This window comes from Electrona antarctica, assembly GCF_951216825.1.
Source record: "Electrona antarctica genome assembly, chromosome: 7".
Lineage (NCBI taxonomy): Eukaryota > Metazoa > Chordata > Actinopteri > Myctophiformes > Myctophidae > Electrona > Electrona antarctica.
In genome coordinates, this window is record NC_136812.1 from 19,070,007 (window position 1) to 19,093,831 (window position 23,825).

At 40.6% G+C, this 23,825-nt stretch overlaps 2 protein-coding genes across 3 annotated transcripts in view; both read right to left on the reverse strand.

The window, feature by feature from the left end:
* Positions 1-5,182, reverse strand: part of gatad2ab (GATA zinc finger domain containing 2Ab) — a 49,499-nt gene extending 44,317 nt beyond the window's left edge. The window contains exon 1 of one of the 2 annotated variants that reach the window (XM_079505168.1): positions 4,901-5,182. The gene's annotated coding sequence lies outside the window, so the exon portion shown is untranslated. The remainder of the gene's footprint in view (positions 1-4,900) is intronic. The other variant, XM_079505167.1, reaches the window with a different exon arrangement.
* Positions 5,183-9,024: 3,842 nt separating this feature from the next.
* Positions 9,025-23,669, reverse strand: LOC306925845 (MAU2 chromatid cohesion factor homolog). Its single transcript, XM_079504966.1, has 18 exons — positions 23,222-23,669; positions 22,810-22,893; positions 22,579-22,674; positions 22,284-22,378; positions 21,089-21,116; positions 20,661-20,816; positions 19,857-20,003; positions 18,009-18,099; positions 16,931-17,034; positions 16,606-16,683; positions 16,140-16,205; positions 15,961-16,044; positions 15,025-15,074; positions 12,231-12,308; positions 11,949-12,060; positions 11,074-11,164; positions 10,756-10,883; positions 9,025-10,294 (listed from the first exon to the last, which is right to left on the reverse strand). The coding sequence occupies exons 1-18, from the start codon at positions 23,519-23,521 to the stop codon at positions 10,220-10,222; spliced, it is 1,863 nt and encodes a 620-aa protein (XP_079361092.1). The 5' UTR covers positions 23,522-23,669; the 3' UTR covers positions 9,025-10,219.
* Positions 23,670-23,825: the final 156 nt, after the last annotated feature.

The following is a 23,825-nucleotide window of genomic DNA, read 5'->3' on the forward strand; positions in this document are numbered from 1 at the left end:
AACGATTCCAATGTCTCCACGATCTGGCTTTTCATAGAGATCGTACGATACAGCGAATGCACAGCCTATGAGTATACCGCAACTTCATCCAGAGGTCCCACTCCCTTTAAGCTGGCTGCTGTTAGTAGCGCAGCGGCAGTTAGCAATCAATCAATGGACAGACAGACAGACACACGGAGGAGTTGGTCCCTAAATAACAGAACAGCTGTAGCACACAGCCTTAACGCTATTTGAGAAAACAAGTAGTCGTTGGAAACGGAAACGGGCAACTGAGCGTGTGTAGGGTAAAAGAAAAAACGGTTTTGTGAGACTTCTCAAAATAGTTGATCAGCAGTAGTCTTCCTATAAGTTAATCACTCGCAAATATTTTTCCAACACAGCCATCAGCCATACAGACTACACCAAATGTCACATGATAGCATGGAACAGCAGCATAAAAACGAATAGCTTACATATCTATCTAGGTAGGTATGCATGCATCTAATATAGATATCCATCTACAGTATGCATCTAATCCTGGACTACATGTTGTCTCAGTAAGACAACCCTCCCCCTTTCCACAAGGAGTAGCAGTGCACCAAAGCATTATGGGAATTGTAGTCCAGGAAGGAAGTGAGCCCAGTGTCAATGACATCAGAGACACTGGGCTCACTGCTAAAATATTTAAAATATATTACACATAAAGACCCCCAGGAGGATCTTCTAAACGTCATTAACATATTTTTTTGCAAAAAGGGTAAAGTGTCCCTTTAATAATATTATATAAATATAATGAATCATCATACAGCTTATTAATCGTAATAAAATAATCTTAAAAACAGACATTCAAACTAAGGGAATCCTAGTAAGATCATGGATTGCGATTCTGTGAGGAATTGGCATGTAAAGCCAGTATTCTACTGGTAATTTCCATTTTGACATCCTGTGGGAATATCCGCCGGTCTTCAAAGCCGTTGTGTACAGTACCAACAACCTCACAACTCCCTACCACAAGTGATTTCAAAATAGATGGGAAGTCTATTGCCAAGTTGCTGTCTTGTCTTTACAGTGCAATAAAAAAAAGGAAAATGCCATAAAAATGTATGAATCGTGATAAATAATTGTGATCTCAATATTGATAAAAAATAATCTTGATAATACATGTTACATTCATCTAACGCAGGGGTTCTCAATCTTTTTGTCCGGGGACCCCCGGAAATGCTTTGGCCATGTCTCGCGACCCCCGCCCTGCCCCCCTCCCCACCGCCAATACAAACTGACTGCAAAAATAACCTTAATAATAGAGAAAATCTCTCAATAATTTGGCGACCCCCCGAGGAGTCGCGACCCACGGGTTGAGAACCCCTGATCTAACGTGTTAGCAGTCACCACCACACTCCTCAATAAAAGAGGCAGAGGGCAATGTGTGTTATGGGAATGACTATGCACTGCATATTATGCCGGCAATATTGTTTTATCCAGCAATATTACGGTATTCTGGGGGGAAATGGGCTAAACGGGTAGTCTGTACAAACCCTACTTCTGGTAACCCCATGGCAACATAACGGGTGCCTGATTGCACGAGCCGAGGTAAGGAGAAAAAAAACTCCAGTCAAGTGAAACATGTCTATCAGTTACAGGCTGCCACGGTCTGCCTTTTCTGAGCATCTCTGACTGAGCATAGCAGGGCCCTACACTGCAAACAAAACCAGTTGAACCCCTTAAGTTGGAACAAAGTTACAAAATGAGAGAGACAGACAGACACACATACGTGAGGAAAATTAAGCTGCTAGAAGCAGCACAGCAGCTTAGTTGTAAAATCCCAAAGTGTATTACCCCCCTATGTAAAGAATATAAGAGTTTAACTTTGAAAAAAGAATTTCGGGGCCACAATGTATCCATGGTCCAATAAAGTTTCCGAATTCAGTTGAATTGCCTCATGCGTCTAATCATGCACACACCTGCCGCTATACCACCGTGTTACCACTTTCTCACTTTATGCTTAATCTCATGTACATACTGTATTTGATGGTCTTATGCTAGGTGTATAATATGGCTATAATGTGGCTATAATCTTGATCTTTTTGTTCACTTTGACCTGACTGTTTGACTTTTTGAGCCGCCCCTCCTAATCCTTTTTCTTCTTCTCCCTTTCTGGAAATCAACAAAAATGAGGAGCTTTCACCCACTTCTTTCCACCTGTAAACCAGACATGTGAGAATAAAGTTATCATTCTGCTGATGCGTGTGTTGTACATCTCATTTGGTAAAGTTGCGTGCAATGATCAGGATCATACAGCACATCGGCACACACACAATGTGTTTGGTTGTACTGTAGATCTGGAAGAGTTGTTTGAAGAAACTATGTATATCCATGAAATATCTGGTTTATTAAATTCCAGGTGAATCAGGGTTAGGTCTGGCTCCTCAGCATGTGTGAAATCTAGGTTCTGGACAGTCTGACAAGCATGTTATTTTAAAATGATAAATAAATAAACAATTTGGTATAGATCACACTGTACACAAAAAAGATTGGAAGATGAACATATTCTATATAGAATAGAAGCACAACACATTTCACAATGTCACTTTCTGGTTTTACAGGATATGTCCGTGGCATTTCCACATAAATAACTTGCTTACTGGTGATGTGATGAAGAACAGATCAACAAAAAACTGATCTTATATAAACAAAGGTGATCTTGCACCTGGCTGTGAATCTCAGACTTCATGTGACCAGCCTGGCTGTGACATCTGACCTGTCATCTATAACCATTATGTATGACTCCAAGGTTGGGCAATGTTTCAGAGCGATCACAGGCAAATTTACTTCAATTTAGGAATAAAAGTTTAAAAAAGCATAAACATATCAGCAAGATTAGCTCCAGCCAGACACCCACAAACCCTCCGCTCTCCTTTTGCAGAGCCATGCCATAAAAACTAAGTTTCATCACTGATGCAGCATCTACAGTAAATGGATCAAGTCTGTGTCAATGCATGTCTGGTCACATCACTCTTTGGGGGAGGGGGGGGGGTTGACAATCGTTCATGTGTCGCCTGTCTCCAGCATAGGGTGTACACTTGTAACACTACCTGACCTGCTTGGGCTCAATGGAGGGTAGTTGCTTGGCAGATAAGATAGGAACACTGTGCTTAGGGCCAAAAAACACCTGAATGGGTTGTTCTATTATAGTATATCAATTAAGCCACACATATATAAAAATAAACTTTACAATGCCACAGCCATTGTCACTTTCAAATCAATACTGAAAAAAGGTTATCTTTGGAAAAACAAAGAAGGGTCCCACACACTGTCAGAAAACTTGCCAAAAATGTTGCTCTTTATTGTTTCGGTCTATTCAACCTTCATCAGGACAGACAGACAGACTTTCAAATCAATAACGCAAGATTTACAATACAACAGTGGATATTGTAATATTATTACTGAAATGCCAAGATTAATGAAGAAATTGAGTGATGAATATATTTGAGACTTGTATTAGTTGCTAGTATAGTATAATGGGTATCACTACCAATACCAAGAATGCTTTTATATCTTTTGACAATTTAAACCGGGTGGACGCTCAACAGCCTATGCCTGTGGGTGGATGATAACCGCTGGCCCGGTTTGGGATATGTATGGTGCAAAGTCCTCACTCGCTCATTTACGCGATGCACACCCACTGGGAACGTAAACGTAGCCGTCGTCCACCATTACGCCTCCATTAAAAAGGCTTTTCATAGTTGAGCTAATCTGACCAATTTCTGAGAATCGAGATCAAGGTCTCGCCAAGTCCCGGAGCACCTTCTACTGTCAACGAGAAATACTCGTGTTTGCAATACCCCCCCACCCCCCTTGGGTGGATTACTTAATGTTCAACTTCTGTGATGCAACTTCGTCATCATGAGTAACACTTCTTTGCAACCAACCCATAAACAACAAGCGATCTCATGCTAACTTGGCTTGCCATCAACAACCTGTCTAGTCTACTTGCTCGGCTAAAAAGCCTGGAGCTAACAGCGCTAGGTAACAGCCACTGACTGCTGACAGTGGTTAACACAAAGAAGATCATCATAAAAGCATGTACACACGAGTCTACGCCGCACGACAAACCTCATTCAGCCAAGTTAGTATTATCGTAAGAGACCAAATTGCGATACACACACACAAAACAAACAACAGACAGTTAAACCAATGCCATATCAGAGCGAGCTAGCCAAGTTAGCCAGCTAACGTTAACGACGTTAGCGAGCTAATGTTAACTCCTTGGACACCGACACTCACCTCGCCGATATGAATGTCTGATAGGGTTCACCCACAATCAGGACGTTACCAATACTATAAATAATAGTATACAAGCCTCAGCCTGGAGTGTATACTATTGTTTTCGCATCGGTTTTGTATATCAAAAGCTGTTCAACAAACTGTACATGTCCATCTTGAGTGTTTTGAAGCATCCCTCTGCAAGTTATGTGACCAAAAGTTTTGAGTTATATTATTTCTCCCGTACTTTTTTTCGAGGCGGTTTGTCCATGGCAGTCTGTATCCATTCGACACACAAACCACCACAACTTTGCACTCAGTGAAGCTTCATTTCTGACGTTGCGCGATCCCTTGAGTAATAAGTGTCATTCGATAACAATGACACATTTCCAACTAAAGTTAAGTGTCGACGCGACTCGCACGTACAAACTTTTGTTTTTTAAAGTTGAAAATACGTCATTGTGGTGTAGTGAAAAGGGTCCCCGGACCATTAATCCATGGATTAGCCTTTAATGTTAGCCATTAGCTACACTGGCTAGCATCTTGTAGCAGCGCTAACATCGACAGGGGGGAAACTTCCCGTCGTCGTGTCTTAATTAAATCAAAATATCCCAAAGATAACATTGGCTTAAACGGCGTATTGCATTTGTTAACTTACAGCTTGTAGGCGCAGCTTAACCGGGTTCCCCTGGTTTTTTTTCCTCCAATTGTTTTGATGTATTATTTTTGCTAGCTACACCCGTAATTCGGTGAAAAAATCCCGGGGATCCCCTCTCGTCTGTCCACTGCCACTTCGGTTGCCAGATAATGAGCCACTAACACACATGCGGCGTCATGCTGCGTTCAATCCAAATCACCACTGGGAAGTTTCCGGTACAGCCGTACAGGCTCAGGCGAATGTTGCGTTCTTTGAACTAGGATTTTTTAGCGCGCGACTCAGTCAGTTACTTTTCCACCATAGAAATAGAAAGGAGATAATAAACATAAAAACATAATAATTGTAAATCCCTAAGGGACGAAGGCCCCTATTGTTTTTCTATCGTTTTTTCTTCTTCCGCCACTTTTTTGCAGTTCTGGCAGTTGTGTGCTGTCCACGAAATTCGACAATATGGTAGGGTCATGGGAAACGGTCAAGAACTGATGCTCACAGTCATTCAAGGACCTCTGACCTTTAGATCTCCCAATTATTGTATAGATAGGACTGATAATGATCCACACTATCCACTCCTGCATTGTCGTAGCCTGGTTAACTACTCCACCTTGAAATCGCATTTCCATTCATTTGTGTGGAGTCTGGACCCTGATAATGCATGGTTGGCTGCGGGAGTACAACGTTGACAGACAACCCCTTCAGCCAACCAGCATACCAAAAAGTGACATCTCCAGTCCCCAAACAGTTATTTAAAGTGCTTATTTGTTAATTGCGTGGTCTTCTTTCTCTCAAGTTCGGTCATCAGTCTTGTGTATATTGCGTAGCTTTAGGGACCAAGACCGAAGGGACTTCTTGGTCCCTTAAGCCAAATTCCAATACCCAAAATCTCTGCCACTCGCTCACTCACAGTCACTCCAGCATGGCAAAATTATGGTGAAATTGGTTTCCTGCCGAAATATGTTACCATCTTGTGGACTCTGTGGCCTGAATACCGCTAGGTTGAAGTTGAACTGTGCTAATGAACAAACTACAATTTGTATTCGGACACTGACATTATGTGATGTCTACACGATTGTCACATATTTCAGCAGATCACCAATTTCACCGTAACACCACCATGCTGGAGTGAGCGAGTGGCCGAAATTTGGGGTATTGGAATTTGGCTTTATTGTATTTGTCTGTTTTTTTCTTCCCCTTCCTCGTCTTCTTCTCCTTCCGCCAATATAGCAGTTCTGGCTAAACCGTGCAGTCGGTTTTCGCTGAACTTGGCAATATGGTAGAGGGCCATGCCAAACAGTGAGGACGTGAAGCCCACGACCATTAGCCAAAGGTGGCGCTATAGCACTCAATCGAAAATGCAAACTTTGAACAGGCATTGACCGTTGGCAATAAAACTTCGATATGCATATGCCTCATGCCGAACAACTTTTGTGTTCTGACTTTTGACCTCTGACCTTTAGTTCTCACCATTTTGAATTATATGAAAAACAGTTCAAATTGATCTCCTCCCAGGATCTTTGATCAAAATGCACGAAAATGTCTACACGTGAACTTTGGATCTATATCGACAAAAAATCTGGAGTACATTTTTTAAGTGAAAAGAATTACGCTTTTATGAAAGTTCTTCTGCCCCTAATACATGCATACTGTATACAATGTTTATTAAACTTTACAGTATGGTAGAGTAATAGCACTGAAACCAGTCTTACTCCAATTGGCCAACTTGGTCAAAGGCCATGCATGGATCTTGTTTGCACATGTGCCTTGACTCATGCGGGACACATCTGTCACTTTGAACAGTAAGCTCCGACCTCAGAATTTCTGCCATTTTGAGCAGTTTGAAAAATGCTTAAAACTGATTTTCTGCCGGGATTTTCGAGTAATTTCCGTGAAATGTTCTATCTATGGACAAGGCTAGGGCAAGTGCTACTTACCGTAGCACTTGCCCTATAGCCTCGACGACCTTACAGGCGTAATGGACCATTATCTGAAATCCCAGTTGAAGAGAAGTTTGTACGTGAAAATTTGTACAAAAAATATAGCTGCAAGCAGCGATAACAGGCACTTTGAAGTGGCATAACTCATGCCTTGTCTGTCTGACAGTCTGTATGTTTGGGGTACGAACAGCTGCAATACCGCTGGGTGACCTAAAGTGGCACTGTTGAGCAGCCTAAAAGGGCTTGTTGCTTGGTCCCGTCTTATCGCTGCTTGCAGCTATATTTTTGTTTTGTTTCTTTTTAATATTACTATTTGGTATTTCAAAAGATTTTCCAAAAATGAAATGAGAAAATTAAGGAAGAAATTCTAACAATTTTATCAAATATAATTTCATGAATAAAACTTAAACGAAATACCATAAATTCCACAAAAGTAACTTTTAAGCAGAAGTGAAAATAGCCGATCTACAGATCAGAGGAGCATCGTTTCTACCACCATCATTATCACATGGACAGAAGTATGGAAAGAGTTTCTCAGTGAAGATGTAGCCAGTGAAAGAGTAGAGATGAACTCTGGTCTCCACATCATAAAAGTTGACCAGACCCTCCTCATAATCCACAAACACTCCCACTTTCTGGAGCTGTATCAGGGTCCAGAGTTACATCCACCTCATATTGCTGGATCCTCCTCAGCTCAGCATCACACAGCTTCTCCTTCATCAAGTTCATCTCTTGACTGAGACACTCCAGCTGAGACACAGCTGTCCTCAATGTCCCCACATAAAAAGACTGATGGACATTGACCTTTGTCCAGTCCTTGGTGCAATGGTGGGTCTACACCCTGTGTTGATGGATTTGAAGTTCTGGAGGTGGAGGTGGTCTTCAGTGTGTGAGAGCTGTTTCAGCTCAGAGCTTCTCTTCCCTAACTGAGTGACTTCCTGTTGCAGATCTTTAATGAAACCTTCAGCCTGTTTCTCTGTCGTTTTCTGCTTCTCTTCAATCACAACAGTGAGCTCAGCCTGGCTTCTCTCAATACAGCTGATCAGAGCAGTGAAGACCTGCACAATGATGGCTATGACTGTATCGGCATCTTTCCTGCTGAGCTCTACTGAGCGTTTGACCTCCCGAATCTTCAATTGTCTCTCCTGGATCATCTGCTGAACTTCAGCCAAAGTCTTTTCTTCATATTCTTCTTCCAACTTGTGGTTCCTGAACTGATTGGCCATCTCAGAAATAAAAGTATTGACAGATAGTTTTGGTCTGTTATTGAAGGTTTCTTGACATAGTGGACACTTACACACATCATTAGTGTCCCAGTGTCGTGTGATACAGGCTTTGCAGTAGTTGTGTCCACACGGAGTGCTGACCGGATCAGTGAACACCTCCAGACAGATAGAACACATGTGGAACTGCTCTTCAGACAGGAGACTGCTGGCTGACACCATTTTCTACACACTGAGGATAAAAGTTAAAGTATCAGTGGTAGTTCTTGAATGCTACTTCTCACAGCTTGATAGTTATTAATATAGGCTATTGGAATACAAGAGATAGGATCCAACAGGAAGCATGCACATCTCCAGAAATTCTACAGGTGCTGGTCGGATGTGTTAACCCAGACTCTGCAACGAAGCCACGAACACAGTGATTGAACCAACAAAAGCACGTCGGAAACGAACGCAAACAACGGCCGCGAGGATGTCACAGAGAAACATACACGTTAAAAAAAACGGTTTTCGCAGAACTTGGCAATATGGTAGAGGCCAGGGCTATGCCAAACGGTGAGCTTACTGGTCAAAGTGACAGATGTGTTCCCCATGAGTCACTTTGACCAATAAGCGCAGCCCTCAGATTTTCTGCCATTTTGAGCAGTTTGAAAAACGCTTATACCGGATTTAACCGTGCTGTAAATGGGAATTTAATGTTTGTGTAGGACAAAGTTTGTGAACACACACCAAAAGCTGGATATATGAGCCCTCAAAAAACAGGGATGTGGGCAGGGAAACAAACCTACCTTCTATGTCACTGAGCATCATGAAGGTACTGAAAATCACCTGCGTTTAGTGCTTTAGTGCTTGTTTAATTACAAATGAATTTATTGATGCACAGAGATGTGTACATCACTGTTTTCTGATTAGTATAATCCGTCTAGTATTTATTTGACACTTGAGTCATCATGGTCAACCATGTTTTTTTTATTGAAATGAGGCAAATAACAAAACATATTAACAGAACGTTCACACATCAATGTGTAATTAAAATATATATATATATTTATATATATATATATTGGAAAATTGTTGAAACAATGTAAGTGATAATAACATAGTAACTGGAAGCTTAAACTGTGTCCTTACACTTACAGTGTGCCTTTATTACCAATCACTGAGTTTGAATTCTATATAGGATAGCTAAAAATACCTTTCACACTTTACTAAATTGACTTTATAAAATGTCACTGTACAATAAAGGTTTAGCAAGTCGCAAATCTATACATGTAAAGAAAGACATTTAACTAGTTAAGACAAAGTTTTACAAAATAAAATTCACTTTTGTATCTGAAGATCGCTGTAAGCTCCAAAGCTCAAATGTGAATCTGTAAAACTGAATGTGTTGATAGGAAATAGGAATTAATATATTGTAGAACTCTAAAAAAATAATTATTCATGAGTTGAATGTGTATTTAAGGGGCACATTGGCTCTCTCACAGTGGCCACGATATAAAGAATATAAATATAGTTCATACATAGTATTAAGATGACTCAATAGAGACATCTTCTGGTTCCTTAAAGAACTGCACGTAATGTACCTGTTTGTGTGAAAATAAAGTCATATTTCCAATATACCGAATTCATGCTGACCATGTGCAAGTAATTGTTTAGTAAGGGTGAAATTCTATAGCAAATTGGGTTATCAAAAATTGTATAGGGCAGTCAACTTCAGTAACATCCATGCATGAAGAAAAAACTGCATTCATACAAAGAAAAGCCAAAATGTAATGTAAAATATTTACCAACAGTTAAAAAAATAAGATGAATAAATTAATGATATAACAGCTATGATTTCTTCTACTCTCCATCAACAAAAGGAAAGAAACCCAGTCCAAACACAATTCTCAATATCTGACGCAAAGGACTGAAAGGAGTCCTTGAATGTGTTGTATGTCTCTCGCCATTCCAATCAATCAATCAATTGTCTGCCCCAGCCCCTTCACAAAATAAGCATTAATTGACAACTGAGACGATGGAATAGGTATAGAATAGTAGTGACAATTATTTTAGAATAATTCTGAAATGATCTGAAAGCCATCTTGAGATGAGGTTATTAGGCATCCATCTGTGTGGTGTTAAGGTACCAGGGCTAGGGTCATGCATGAGGCAGAAGTATCCCCTCATAGCAGGCTGGCGAGGCTGGTGGTAGGGCCATTCTGGGCTTGGAACTGGACAGGAGGAGGGCCGTCTGTCCACTGGAACACAGACAAATACTCATTAACGCATTAAGACCTGAGGCCAATTCTACAAATGTCTACTAAATCCGGTTTTCATAGTAGTGATCTAAAAATATTTTGTTCCAGGGACCCCCAGAAGCAAAGTTTAAAGTTAAAAATCTTTGCTTTATATTCAAAGATTTGTACAAATTGTCAGTTTTTTTAAAAAATAGCAGATCTACAAGCTTGTATAAGTAAGTATTGTTACAACGTTACGCGCCAAGAGCGTGTACATGTTCTTTTTGAATAGCATACAGTACACATTTTAAATGAATAAATTTAGCTTTTTAGCTAAAATCTAAAACGACATGGATGCTTTCCCGGTTGGATTAAGAAAAGAGCAAGTGAAAATTTCAGCCAGTCAGTCAGTCTATCGAATGAAAAAAGAAAAAGGTAAGCAATAACTATTAAAATGGAAAGGAAGCCAGCCTTGTACATACACTGATAAGGTTGTGCTCTGGGAGGCTGCAGGCAGCGATGTGGTCTTGGAGCAGCTGCTGAGAGAAGTTCTGGTGCATCTGAGCTGCTTCATGAGCATCCATGTTGTTCCCCAGGGCTTTGTTCAAATCTGTGCAGACAAAGCATGGCTCAAAACTGTCATCATCTAAAGCCAATTTCTCTTGCTAGATTTAGTGGTGGAAAACAGGAATTTGTGGCAAAGAAATGCAAGTGTTACACAATGCAGTGTTACACAACTGAGAAAGATATGAAATGTGTGCATTAGAAGTCTGTAAGAAAATAAGGGGTTAATGGTCCACCTTTCAGCAGTGCCGAGGACCACAGCTGGACGGACATGTCTGGTATTTTACTGGCCAGCTGCATAGCTGGAACAACCATGTTGTTGCTTTCCTGGATACAAGACAACATATCTTATCAGGGAGTAAAACTTGGTAGGGAACATCACAGATGCAACTAGAAAAAGTGCCCCTCGGTCTCCACCAGGGCAGGTCAGGTTGTGGCCTCCTGGTGGCGCTATAATAGGCCAATGTGAAAAGGGTGGAATATATTCCTCAGCATAGTATGAAAGTCTGTGAAAGATTTCACGTAAATTGCACGATTCATGATTTTTGTTCAAAACGGGCCAATCCTTCAAACTTTGAAAGCCAATGTTAGCCAATTAGGATGAAATATCGGACAGATCCGTCTTGAACATATGACTATAGAGATAGTGTGTAACGATTTGCGGGATTTTTGGACAGAATCTGGAGGAGTAATATCAAAAAATTTGTTTTTCAAAAGTCGGCCTCCTGGTGGCACTATAACAGGCTGTTCTGGAAAATTTGGGGCAGAGGTTCATCGTTGGCATCCAGGGAGTGTGTGGGCAAAATTTGGCATCGACCGGGTTAACGGTGCCGGAGATTAGCTGGTAACAGATGGACGGACGGACGGACGGACGGACACACACACGGACGGAGTGCAAAACATACTCTCTCCCCATGCCTTCGGCCTGGTGGAGACAATACATTTGTGGTATGTTGCAAATCGAGAGGTAAAAAGAACAGTGTGAAGTCAACAGAATTGTTCTATAATAATTGTTTGACATTGTATCAATTTTGGTGCCAGAGGTCACCGGACATGTATAGCCGAACCAATGAATGTAAAATGATGTGCAATGACGTGTATCTAGCCTTACTCTGTGGTTCCCCAGAACGTAGAAGATGTGACCCAACAGAACCAGAGAACAGGCAGTCAGTCTGTTTAGGTCCTCTGCATTGGACATCTTCAGTGTTTCTCTCAGGAATCGTCTGCAACATAAGCAGGACGCGATACAGGAAAGTACAAGAACATTCAGCATGTTGTCTACAGTAAGTATTTATTGATTGCAGTTTTTAAAGGAGGATTTCATAAACTAATTCAGAGTTATATATTTTGTTTGCGTAAGAGGACCAATAATACAGATGTGGCGAGTTCTTACTTGGCCTCATTGTAGCGTCCTTGGAAGAACGACAGGAGTCCTCTGATATAGAAGGCTGCAGCACGGAGACAGTGGGAGCTTGGATGGAAAACACAAGACAGGTTCAACTTGTATTGTACATTTCTTAATGTTGTTAACAAAGCATGCAGGATAGGCTGTCAACAAAAATGAGGTTTGAATAAAAATAAATAGAAAATAATCTACGTCACTCATTGCGAGGCCCTGGGCCTCAGTAACCTTACTTAAACAGAAAAGTAAAATATTGTAGCCACTAAAGTCTAGGATATACTGAGTCGGACTTAACTGAATAGATATTAGTTTGTTTATCATTTCAAGTTTCATATTAAGACAATATTGTTTCATGTTTATCACAGCACCGTAAAACTTCAGATTTATAGCCCAGACTTTTCTCTAATTGAAAATGCTATACAGTAGGTAAGACATAAAATAGGAATCATTCATTTGATTTTGCGAGAGCATGTTTCTCAGCACAAACTACTGTGCATTGTGTGCAAGGACTCAATAGGTAAAGATAGGCCTGCTATAATTAAGTTTTATACAATATGTAAGAGATAATATCTGGCAAGGTGGTCATTGTCGGGAGATAATTCACCGACAGGGACTTTAACCTTGGTTAATCACCCTAAAGGTGAGTCGTGACAAATCATGACAACAAACACAATATTTTGGACCAAACAAATAATTACAAAGAAGAAAAACAAAGTGTTTTTTTTCCTTCTAATTATTTGTTCGTGTTTATTGCCATGATTTGTCACGACAGCAGTTGGCTTTGTCCGTGGCGTTTTTTAAATAAATACTTTTTGAAAAGTCTATGAGGAAAATGAACGGGGAATTATTTTCCAGGTCTCTCGAGGGGGCGGGACTGCGACGCTCTATAGAGCAGAGCGGTCTGTTATCAAGAAATAACACACCGCTGAATTCAGCGATTGACCAATCAGAATCAAGCATTCAACCAAGCCATGTAATAAAAATACTAAAAAAAGGTATAGGTTATAGATTGCAATGGTATAAATGGGTTGATTATTTTAAAAAGAATATTCAAGCATTCTTTTTTGGCCACTTTTGACAGGCCTCATGCATGGACAAATTATGTGGGCCCTGAGCCAAAATGTCCTCAAAGTCACACTTCGAACAAGTTTTGAACTGAGCAGATTGGACTTTCCATTCCAGAGATAATGGCCAAAAACTTGTACACAGGACATATTCTCACTTGAATCTGTCCATGGCCTCATGCATGACCATGTATGCAGCATCCATGCATGACCATGTATGCAGCATCCATGCATGACCATGTATGCAGCATCCATGCATGACCATGTATGCAGCATCCATGCACCCAAGCATTTTAGACAATGTTGCATACTGTACCATAGGCTACATTGCTTGATAAATAAATGATAGAACACTACAATTGTAATTAGTGTGGTTGCCCTAAAGGGCAACCAGACTATAGTACTTGTAACACTTTATTTTTCACCTGGAGTAACCCTTTTTTTGAAACGCTACTCCTCCCACAGTTTTAACTGTACGCACTTGACCCATATGTCAAATTGACCGGCTTCATCGGGAAGGATGTGCTTGTATTTTTTTAAGAGAAATGTTGTATAGTTTAATTGATATGAATTTATTAGTGAATAGAATTTCCCCATTGACATGAATGGGAAAATGCGATTTTTCGCATTTTGTCACATTCAAGTATTTTTTCCTCAGAGACTGTAAGCACTATAGTTACAAAACTTGGAGGGTAGGTTCATAATAATTACTAAAATTAATCAACTTATAATGTTATCGGTCGGCCTCATGGTGGCGCTATAACAGCCCACTTTACATTTTGGCTTATAACTCTTGAGCCGTAGGTTGTAAAATCAAAATTATTTTTTCCCTGATTTCCTTGAGTCATGACGCATCTCCTCATATAGGCCACGCCCATTTGCGTCATGATAGATTTTCCGCCATTTTGAATTTTATACAAAACACACTTTTTGCTGCTCCTTCTACAGATTTTGTCCAAATCTCACAAAAATCAGCACACATGATCTCTGGACCTATCCGATTAAAACACCATCGGCAGAATTTTGGTAGTGCGTATCGTTCGGCCGTAATCGTCGTCCGAAATTAGTAGGAGGGGCCTATATCACAAAAAATGCCATAAATCACGAACGGAATGTCCAATCCATCCCAAATTTGAATAACATGTCGGGGGTGGTTCAATCAACCAAGTTCCAAAAGCAATTACATTTTCATCCATAGGGGGCGCCGCAAATGCGAGAAATGTAACCGTTTGTCGCAAAAACATGATTTTTGGGGGATAATTCCCCTCCGAATTACTTACGCATGATCGCAGGGGTGACGCGACATTGTAATTGGCTGGCAATATCAGTGGGAGGGGCATATGTAAGCCACTGCGGCAACCACACTTTGCAATTTTTTTAAATTGCGACCTTTCTAGTTTGTTTTGTTAAGGCCTTTCTGAGTTATTGGACAGCAGAACATTTAAAAAATGACAACAAAGGGTCACAAGTCAAACTTGAAACAAAGAAAGCAGGAAACTCTGCTATGCACACTAACTGGTTGTGCCACCAGGTTGCCTTTTAGGCGTGGTGAATTAAAATGTTTAACGCATACTGTACAGAAGATTGTGCTACTACATTATGTATGCTAGTCTACAGAGATCTGAGTGTATCATGTTGAAAACATGTCATAAATAAAGAAAATTACACCCTGTCCCTGACAAATAAAATGTGCTCGACATGCCCTTATAAATTAATTTTACCTGACTGGGAAGTTGTGGTCTGGGTTTATTCTCTCTAGGAGACTGTAGAGCTGGAGAACAAATAAGGGAAAAATGTGCACCTTAAGTTAGATTAATAAAATATAGATACCATTTCCTTTGTGGGTAAATGCCAGAACACCCATATGCCCCATCACCCACACACACTCACCACCATCCCATTCCCCATAAACACACCCTTCGCCTCACACATGCTGGAACATCACAGGAGCCATGTAGTTGTCAACCCCATCAAGTGCAGGTTACAAGCCAACTTGATGTTTGAAGTTTTACAATTCATGTCCAAAATGGCCACCATATTCAACAATTCTCCAAGTTGTAATTCTAAACTTCTCATGAACATGCTATACAACAATTGGCTCACTGTGGTGCTGCACAACTGTGATGTCTGTGAATCTACGGTGTGAGTTTACAGTGACAGCTACTGAGGTGACACAGAAATGTTTTTTCTGTTGCTGAAAATGAATGTTTTGTCGACAAAACAAAAAGGTTTTTGATCACTTATTGGTTTAAGGCCAAAATACATATCCAACTTGCTTTTAATTTAATGTGCTCTATACAAATAAACTTGCCATGCCTAGACCTTTAAAATGAATCAGTGCCTTGATAATGCAATTGACTATAAATGAACGTGACACAGAGTTCACTCTTTATTACCTATATCAAGCAAGTTTCAAGCCTCTGCAAGATGATTTTCATACTGTACTGAAATGAATGGAAACCAATGGCTTCCTGGAAGGTAAGAAAAACATTCAAAATCTAAAAAGAAACTGATAATGTGCTTTGAAAACATTTTTTTAAAACGTTTTACATAATATAAAATGTAACTGGAAGAACATTTAAGTGCATTTGCTATATGGTCCATTCACATGTTACTTAATTGTTTTACTTTGTAGGTGTGAATATCAGTAGACTAACCTCCTGATGTCGGGTTCCTTCTCTGATATAGACACTCGCCAAGTTGGTTACAATAAACGTCCAAAGTTCTTGGTGTGTCGTGAGCTGGAACACAAATACCAATGTATGAACATCAAAAATGTCCTAATGGAAATGGAAATCCCTGTCAGTTGAACAGACCCAACAAGACAATCACTCACCTGTAAAGCTGTAGTAAACTGTGCCTCTGCGTTGTCCATACAGTTTACAGAGATACAATACAGACCCTAGGAATTGGACAGAGTAAGACAAGACATGTCGTTTATGTTGATGATCTTTTTAGTACTTCTGTATTTTATTTCGATTCATACTGGAAATGACCAATTAATGTGTACCGAGACACTGCCTTATGGTGTGTATTCAAATGCATGCAACTGAGCACATGTACATACACTAGGGGTGTATTTTTAAATACAACACACAAGAACTTAGTACGATTATTATAACGCTTCAATATTGATTATTTGCATTGCAAAACGATACGTTACAAAATCAATTCGATTGTAGAAATCAAAATCGAACATTTCGATGCAGTTACTGTATCGTTACACCCCTAGCATACACAGATGTACACATGGAAGAGGACATGCTGTGCAATCTCTGCTAGTGGTAGGTTTGAATACTCACTAGTAGAGTGTGAAGCTGGGAAGCATGGTTGGTGAATAAACGGGGAGACTGCTGGCACAACTGACACACTTGGGAGATCTAGAGACGAAGTAGACAAAAGGTCAGAGTTGTTTTCATGTGCTATTCCTGCATTTGTATCCTTTGTAACATGAGGGAAGAAAAGAGGTTTGGTTGAATTCGTAGAAATTCTCAGTACACATAGGTCAATTTAGACTCTTCTGGGGTAAATTAACCCTGAGGATTTTACTGCGTACAGGCTTCACACACACTGAGACATGGCCATAATAACTTAAAAACAAAATGAAGATGGATAGTCGTAAAATACCTCTTGTAATGCCGTAGCCTTGTGACCGGTGACTAGTCGACACATGATGATGTGCTCCAGTAGAATGACTTGGAAGGTCGACAGGATGGGGCTGCAATCCAACACTAGAACAGCAGGAATGTTGTGATCAAAGTACAGTATATGGTGGTGTCAAATGAAACCATTTAGTTCAGCTCTAAATCAACAGCTCCAACGTTCAACCATCTTAACAGTTTGCCTGCGGGGTAAAAACATTGCAATCCCCATTTGACTGCTGTTGTTTTTCACTAACCTTTGAAGAACCACCCAGCCACGATCATCGTTCCTTTTCATGAAAATACGCCTAACCGTATCACTGCCACCTGGTGGACGAAAGTGCCAACGCTTGACTGCCGACCCGGATCTACTTGGTTTTAGTGTGACGCATGTCCACTTTGCCGGTCCATTTTAGATGCTAAATATTTAGCGTCAATTCTAGCGAGCTAAAATGAGGCCATCCTTGCTCTAGAAAACGCAAATGTTCCAATCGGGATCACCGGACAATCAGAAAGGACCTCCGAACATCGGGTGTTTTGTCAAAACCATGAAGAGCTCCGTAGATTTAGATTATTCAGCTTTTCAGTCCGCCTGTATACAAGAAGTGGACGACATTGCGCATGCGCGAAACAGGTCTAGGATTTCTGACGAAGGTAAGGCCATGCAAAAAAAATACAAAAATGAAAACAGCGATTCCGTTAATAAAGCTTATATGACGGAGCGTTCCATCAGAAGCAGTTGGCAGTTGGATTCTAATTGGCGGAACGTTCCGTCATGATCAGTTTGTGTTAAAATGGTGTGATCATTTGTAATAGTGTTGCAAAATATTCCGCGGTCCGGACAACAGCAGCAACGGGGAACTAGGAAGCAAGACTTTACATTGCGCCTCAATTTCCCAGAAGCCCTAGCAAGCCAGTGTGACCGTTTGTCCGGTTACGTCATCTGAACGCATCACCTATCCCACTCTGTCCGAGTGAAAACATAACTCCTGAACGGAAGGGAAGTTGTTCATTGATTTTTTTTTCATGATGAGATAATGACAAACAAATTCAATGCAACTCACTTTTTAGTTTCTCAAGCTGCATGAGGGCCTTGTCTGTGTACTTCTGTGCCTTCTCCAAATAGCCAGCTTGCATTGAGTGCATGACTGTCACCTGTAGAACAGTAAAATACATTTAGTAATGACAGCCATATGGCAGACTACTGCCCAATGTATACACTGTCATATGATGGTGTTGCATGCAGAAAATAGAAGCTCTACAAGCTCACACAAGCCTACGTGACGCAATCCGTCATGTTGTGAGTGACCTTAGTAGACAGTGACACCATCGTATGACAAAGCGTATATCTATTCTACGTCCGAGCAGACATGATAACACACCGTCTGCCTCCGATTGGCCTACCGACACTGCCCGTCTAGCCCCCATGGTCTCACCAGACTGTCCTCCGAGTAGTGATGGGCAAAACGGATCATTTCAGTGAGTGAGCGATTCGATTCACGCTCACGGCAATGATCCGATTCAATGATTCGATCACGTTCACGGTTCAGTGAGGTAAAAAGGGAAAAGCAAGTAGTGTAGTGTACACTTCCATTTGTATAAAAATACGTGGTTTTATTTTTTTGCACTAGTACTGTTGTGTGGTAAATGTTGGATGACTGTTTTGGACAAAATACACACTTAGTAGCCACTCGACTCCAATACAGTTAGCATACCAAATTACCAATTGCATTCAAGGCTACACCCCAGAACTATAACGTTGCATATTTGCATCTCGTTAGTCATAGCCTATTCATACTGTTGTAGTGTTGTGTGGTATGTTGGATGACAAAAGACACACTTAGTAGCCACTCGACTCCTATACAACCAAATTACCAATTTCATTCAAGGCTATACACGGCCAGAACTAGTCTACTCTACTGTTGCATATTTGCAACTCGAGTCGTTAGTAGTAGGCTATTCATTCAGATTCTCAGAAGAAACGTGTCAGCTGAGCTCAACACACACACAAAGCACGAACCGATTCATTTCAAGGCGTGAACGAATTCGTTCACGGCAATGAATCGGGTCTTATGAACGAGTCGCTCGCGACCGACACATCACTACCTCCGAGACGCGAGGTTACTCCTTGGTGGGAAACAATACAGTAAGTATAAGTACAAGATAATGGCAGCTTGGCACACGTGACAGTAACTTGTAACTTTCATTTTTGTAGAAGAGGCAAACTAATATTGTTTATGCCGTTTGCTTTGATTGAATGATTGAACACATACGTTGTATGCTTTCATTTGGGTGTGTTCTAATTAAAGTGTTAGTGTTGATTATCGTGTATTAATCTAATTATAGTAAACTAATACTATTATACTAAAAAAGATAAAGATCAAGGGAAGAGTACAATGTTTGAAGTTTACACATGTATGTAAATAAACGGCATAAAGAATATTAGTTTGCCTCTTCTACAAATATAAAAGTTACTGTCGCACGTGCCAAGCTGTCATTCTCTTGTATTATATCGTACTTATTTATTATTTATTTATTTCCAACCAAGGAGTAACCTTGCATCAGACTATCCAGCATATAGCTATCCACCTCGGAGGAAACTCTGATAAGGCCGGCAGTCTATGGCGTTGGTAGGCCAATCAGAGGCAGGCGGGGCATTACCATGTCTATGCTCGGACGTAGAATAGATATACGCTATGACAAAGCATAATGCAGGCTTTCTTCTCCAAACCAATAATCCAACTCCTTTGCGAAGCAGTAAGTAAAGAAACAAAATCAATTATTTCTAGGCACGCCAGCAGTGCACAATAGTAAATAGGGATTACCAAGCATACAAGGGCAGACCTGAATAGGAAATTGGGATTACCAGGCTAGAATACAAGGACACACATGAATAGGAAAGTTCTGATTACCAAGTATACGAGGACACACATGTGCTCCTTAGGGAGCCAGTGGAAGAGGTCTGCTGGGTTGCTGGAAATGATCTCATCATCGTGCAATGTAGAGATGGTCTGAATGCACTGCTGCAACTGCTTCAGACATGGCTTCACACTCTTCACCTGAGAACACACACAGATGACAGGAAATTAATTTATCATAACACACTTTCTCCTGCATGTTCAAATACAGTTATTGAATATGGAATGTAAACAAACATACATACATTTATAGTGTGTGTGTGTGTGTGTGTGTGTGTGTGTGTGTCTGTACAAATATACTGTAATCGATAACAAAACTTGTTATTGTGATGACCTGTTGCATTGTATGTCAGTCTAATGTCCTTGTAAAGGTGCCACAGTAAGCTGTTTAAGTTAATTCCCTGTCCCTTTCAGTGCCAGGTATTAAGTATTTCACCCCTGCCGAGGTCTTTTCAGCTGTGTCATATTCAACGGGCGAATCTTGGATTCTTGGTCATCGACTGTTTACATGGCGCTAGCATTCCACAGCTAACCCCAGATGTAGCTTAGGACCGCGACCAACATTAATCAGTATAAAACATTAAAAGGCGGAGTTCTCCGACCATGGCACTCAACGGTTGGCTTTGAAAAGATGGAGATCTCTGCCCATGGCACTCAATGTGTTAAAGGAGTAGTTCACCCAAAAATGTAGATGTTTTTGTTGCATTCCTGAGCCAATAATTCGATGGCCGGGTGGTTAGTCAGTAGGAGACTCAATTGAGACTCTGCTGTTCAAAATGTTGATATATGCTTCATTACCTGTCCAGCATCCAGGTAGTGTGAGACCTGTAGGACTAGGAAGAAGACCCTCAGGGACTCCTTCTGGATTGGGTTTCCCGACCAGTTGTCCACAATGGTTCCACACAACGTGAGCAGAGGGTGCACTTCACCTAGCTTCCTCTCCATCAGGAGCAGCTGAAAACAAGAACATAGCACTATTATTATTATTATTTGTTAAAAGTGTTATCTTATAGTACTCATAGTTATGTTATAGTACTGTGAGTGATGGAAATGTGTGTATTGCCATTGTGTTACACACAACATGTAATGCACTATCCATGGGCATTCACTCTTAACAATACGACATTGATTGGCCCAACCATGCATGCTCACTCTTAACAATACAACATTGATTGGCCTAACCATGCATGCTCAACACTACTTCACTTTATAGGTAGGTTACTCACCATTCCTTTACTGAGGAGAAACAATGCCCTGTTGAAGCAGAAGAGACATTAGGATTTTATACATGTAAAATAAATAGTAAGAGTAAGGAACCGTCCTCTACATTAATACATTGTACTTGTGATGCATTTGTGAAAATTAAGACCACGTATCAATCCATCCAGAATTCTGTGATCACAAGAATTAAAGCAAATTCATGCAATCCTGGCTACAATAATGACGTTTTCCTTTTTACCCAATCCCTGTCAAATGTGGGCACTAAATGTTCAAATCTGAAGAATGCAGCACAGACAGACATTTATTGATCATCCCAAAGCATAACTGCACATAAGAGTAGAGATACAACTAGTATTACATAATAAAAATAAGAACAAAGTAGTAGTCAGTTAAAAACAATACAAAATGTATATTTTTCTCCATTGCGGTCAGTTGCCATAACGGCGATTGCTCACAACGTGCAGCATTGATGCAGAAACACATGTGTTTAGTGTTTAGCAGTGGCTAAAATGTCAACGTGGACCTTATTTTCCTTTATTTTCTCTGACCAAACTCTAGGTTAAGTTTAGAGTGCTGACATGCTCATACTACAAAGCTTTCACCAAAGCTAACAAAATACACAGTCAACTAAGAGAGCAATAATTTGAAATCTTGACATGACAATGTTTCCAGTGAATTCCAGATGGGACTGATTTATTCCAAAGTGACATGTCAAATATTGGAAAAAACAGAGGACTATTAGAACTTGCGTTTTCACACCCCTCATGAGCAGACCTGGAGCAGACCTGTCTTTTATCCAGGCGACAACGCCTGCGTTAATCGATGCCCGTCTGAAAGTACCTTAATACATGATTGCATCAGAGCTAGAAGTGTGTGGTTACTTTTCCCATAGACATATAAACGTAGACGCCTCTTCCGGCTCTGGGCCGTCTGTATCAACGGGATGCGTGATTACATTGGCAAGCTTTCCCGAGATTCCTTGCGAAGCATATAGCGGAAGCAAAACGGAAGAACGGTAGGCCAATCAGAGGCGTGTGCCTTCAAGATCCGCTTGACTTCCTCCTCCCGTTGCAGACAGGTCACTCCAACGAACTGCAGCGACCAATGAGGCATCTATATTTTTAAATGTCTATGACTTTTCCTGTGGTACTAACAACTAGAGGAAAGGCCAGGTCACCAATCAGTAGGAATGAAAATCACCTGGTGTATTCTGAGCCCACCACTCTGGCATACTCTGCTCCAACACCAAGCAGGTCACAGGCTGATACCAGGTCTTTCTCCAGTGTATGAAGTTGCTGTAATAGACATGGAAGATATGGATTCAAATAATGATGATAGTGCTGCTCTTTGGTCTTTAGACTCTTAACTTCAGAAAAGGACATTTGCTATTTGCAAGAATTCTGGGAAGTGAAACACTAACATATTTGTTGATTGCTTCATGAAGGCAGAAGGACTAATGCTCAGTCACTTCTATGCCATTATTATGTTTCCATACCGCTAACTGGAACAGCAGCCTGCAGTGCCAATAAGGTGTTTGTTGTGATATTTGTATGGCCTTGCGCAGAAGAGGCTTTGCAGAATCCACAAGATTCTGAAAATGAACAAACATTAAATTAAATATGAATCTAATCAGTATGTGTAGAAGAAAACAAAGTAAAAATGAACTACCCCTTCATCAAGAGTGTTTAGGGGAGGCTATGTGTGCAATATTTGCAGACTGGTTTACCTGTTGACAAAAGAGTTCTGATAGGATACTGGCAGCCTCAAATTTGACATCCTCAAACTGTGGGAGTTGTTGTGATATGAACCACTGCAAAACAGACACATAAGTAAGTTGCATTATGTTATTGTGCAAACACAAAGGCATTCCTTTTATAGTTCTGTCAGCACAACTTTTTCCACTGTAACTACTTTAACCATTAGGCTATAATATTAGTTGAACAGCAAAAGTGAGTGCCAGTATTGTTTTGCAAACCGCTCTACAAATAAGCTAGCTGACTGTGTTTTGCATCGAGATTCTCTCTAAAAAAGGAGGACAGTAAATGTTTTTATTTTTATTTTATTTAATGTATTATTATGTACGTCCCCCCCCCCGGGCCCCCTCCCATCCTCGCTGTTTCCCAGAGTAGCTCCCTCACCGCTTTTTCCAGGTGGCTCCTCGCCAGCTCGCTGTTCTTGGTGTGATGGTAGAGAACCGAGCCCAGCTGAAGGTGCGTTCTGGCCTCGATCCTCTGCGGGGGTTTGAACTGGAACACGGCCTGCAGACAGTGGACACACAGTCGGATCTTGGGTGGACTGGACGTTCGGAAGTGCTCTGCAAAACCGAGAAGGGCGAGGTACCAAGGCTCGGGGGCCTCAACATTGGACGCCATTTTCCCCCGATATAACAACAACAAGTTTTCAGTGCTTCCAGGCCAGGGTTGCCAGACTCTGTACATAAAACCCCCAACAGAGATGTCTCATTTCTATTTTTTTTAAACTGTCTTAACCCTACATTGTTTTATTGGAATTTTATATAATTGTATTATTTTACTCGTAAACTTTTTTTATATAATTTTGTTTCCCCTGTTTTTTAATTTGTTTCAAACTGAGTGCATCATCTCTTCATATTGAAGGGAGAAGGATACAAGCAGTGCACATGACTGGACTAGGACTAGGGTTTTTGAGATTGATTGAAATCATGTAATAAAAGGGCAACAAGAACAAACTGTAGCGCTGTACATTGAACAAAGTACAAACAAA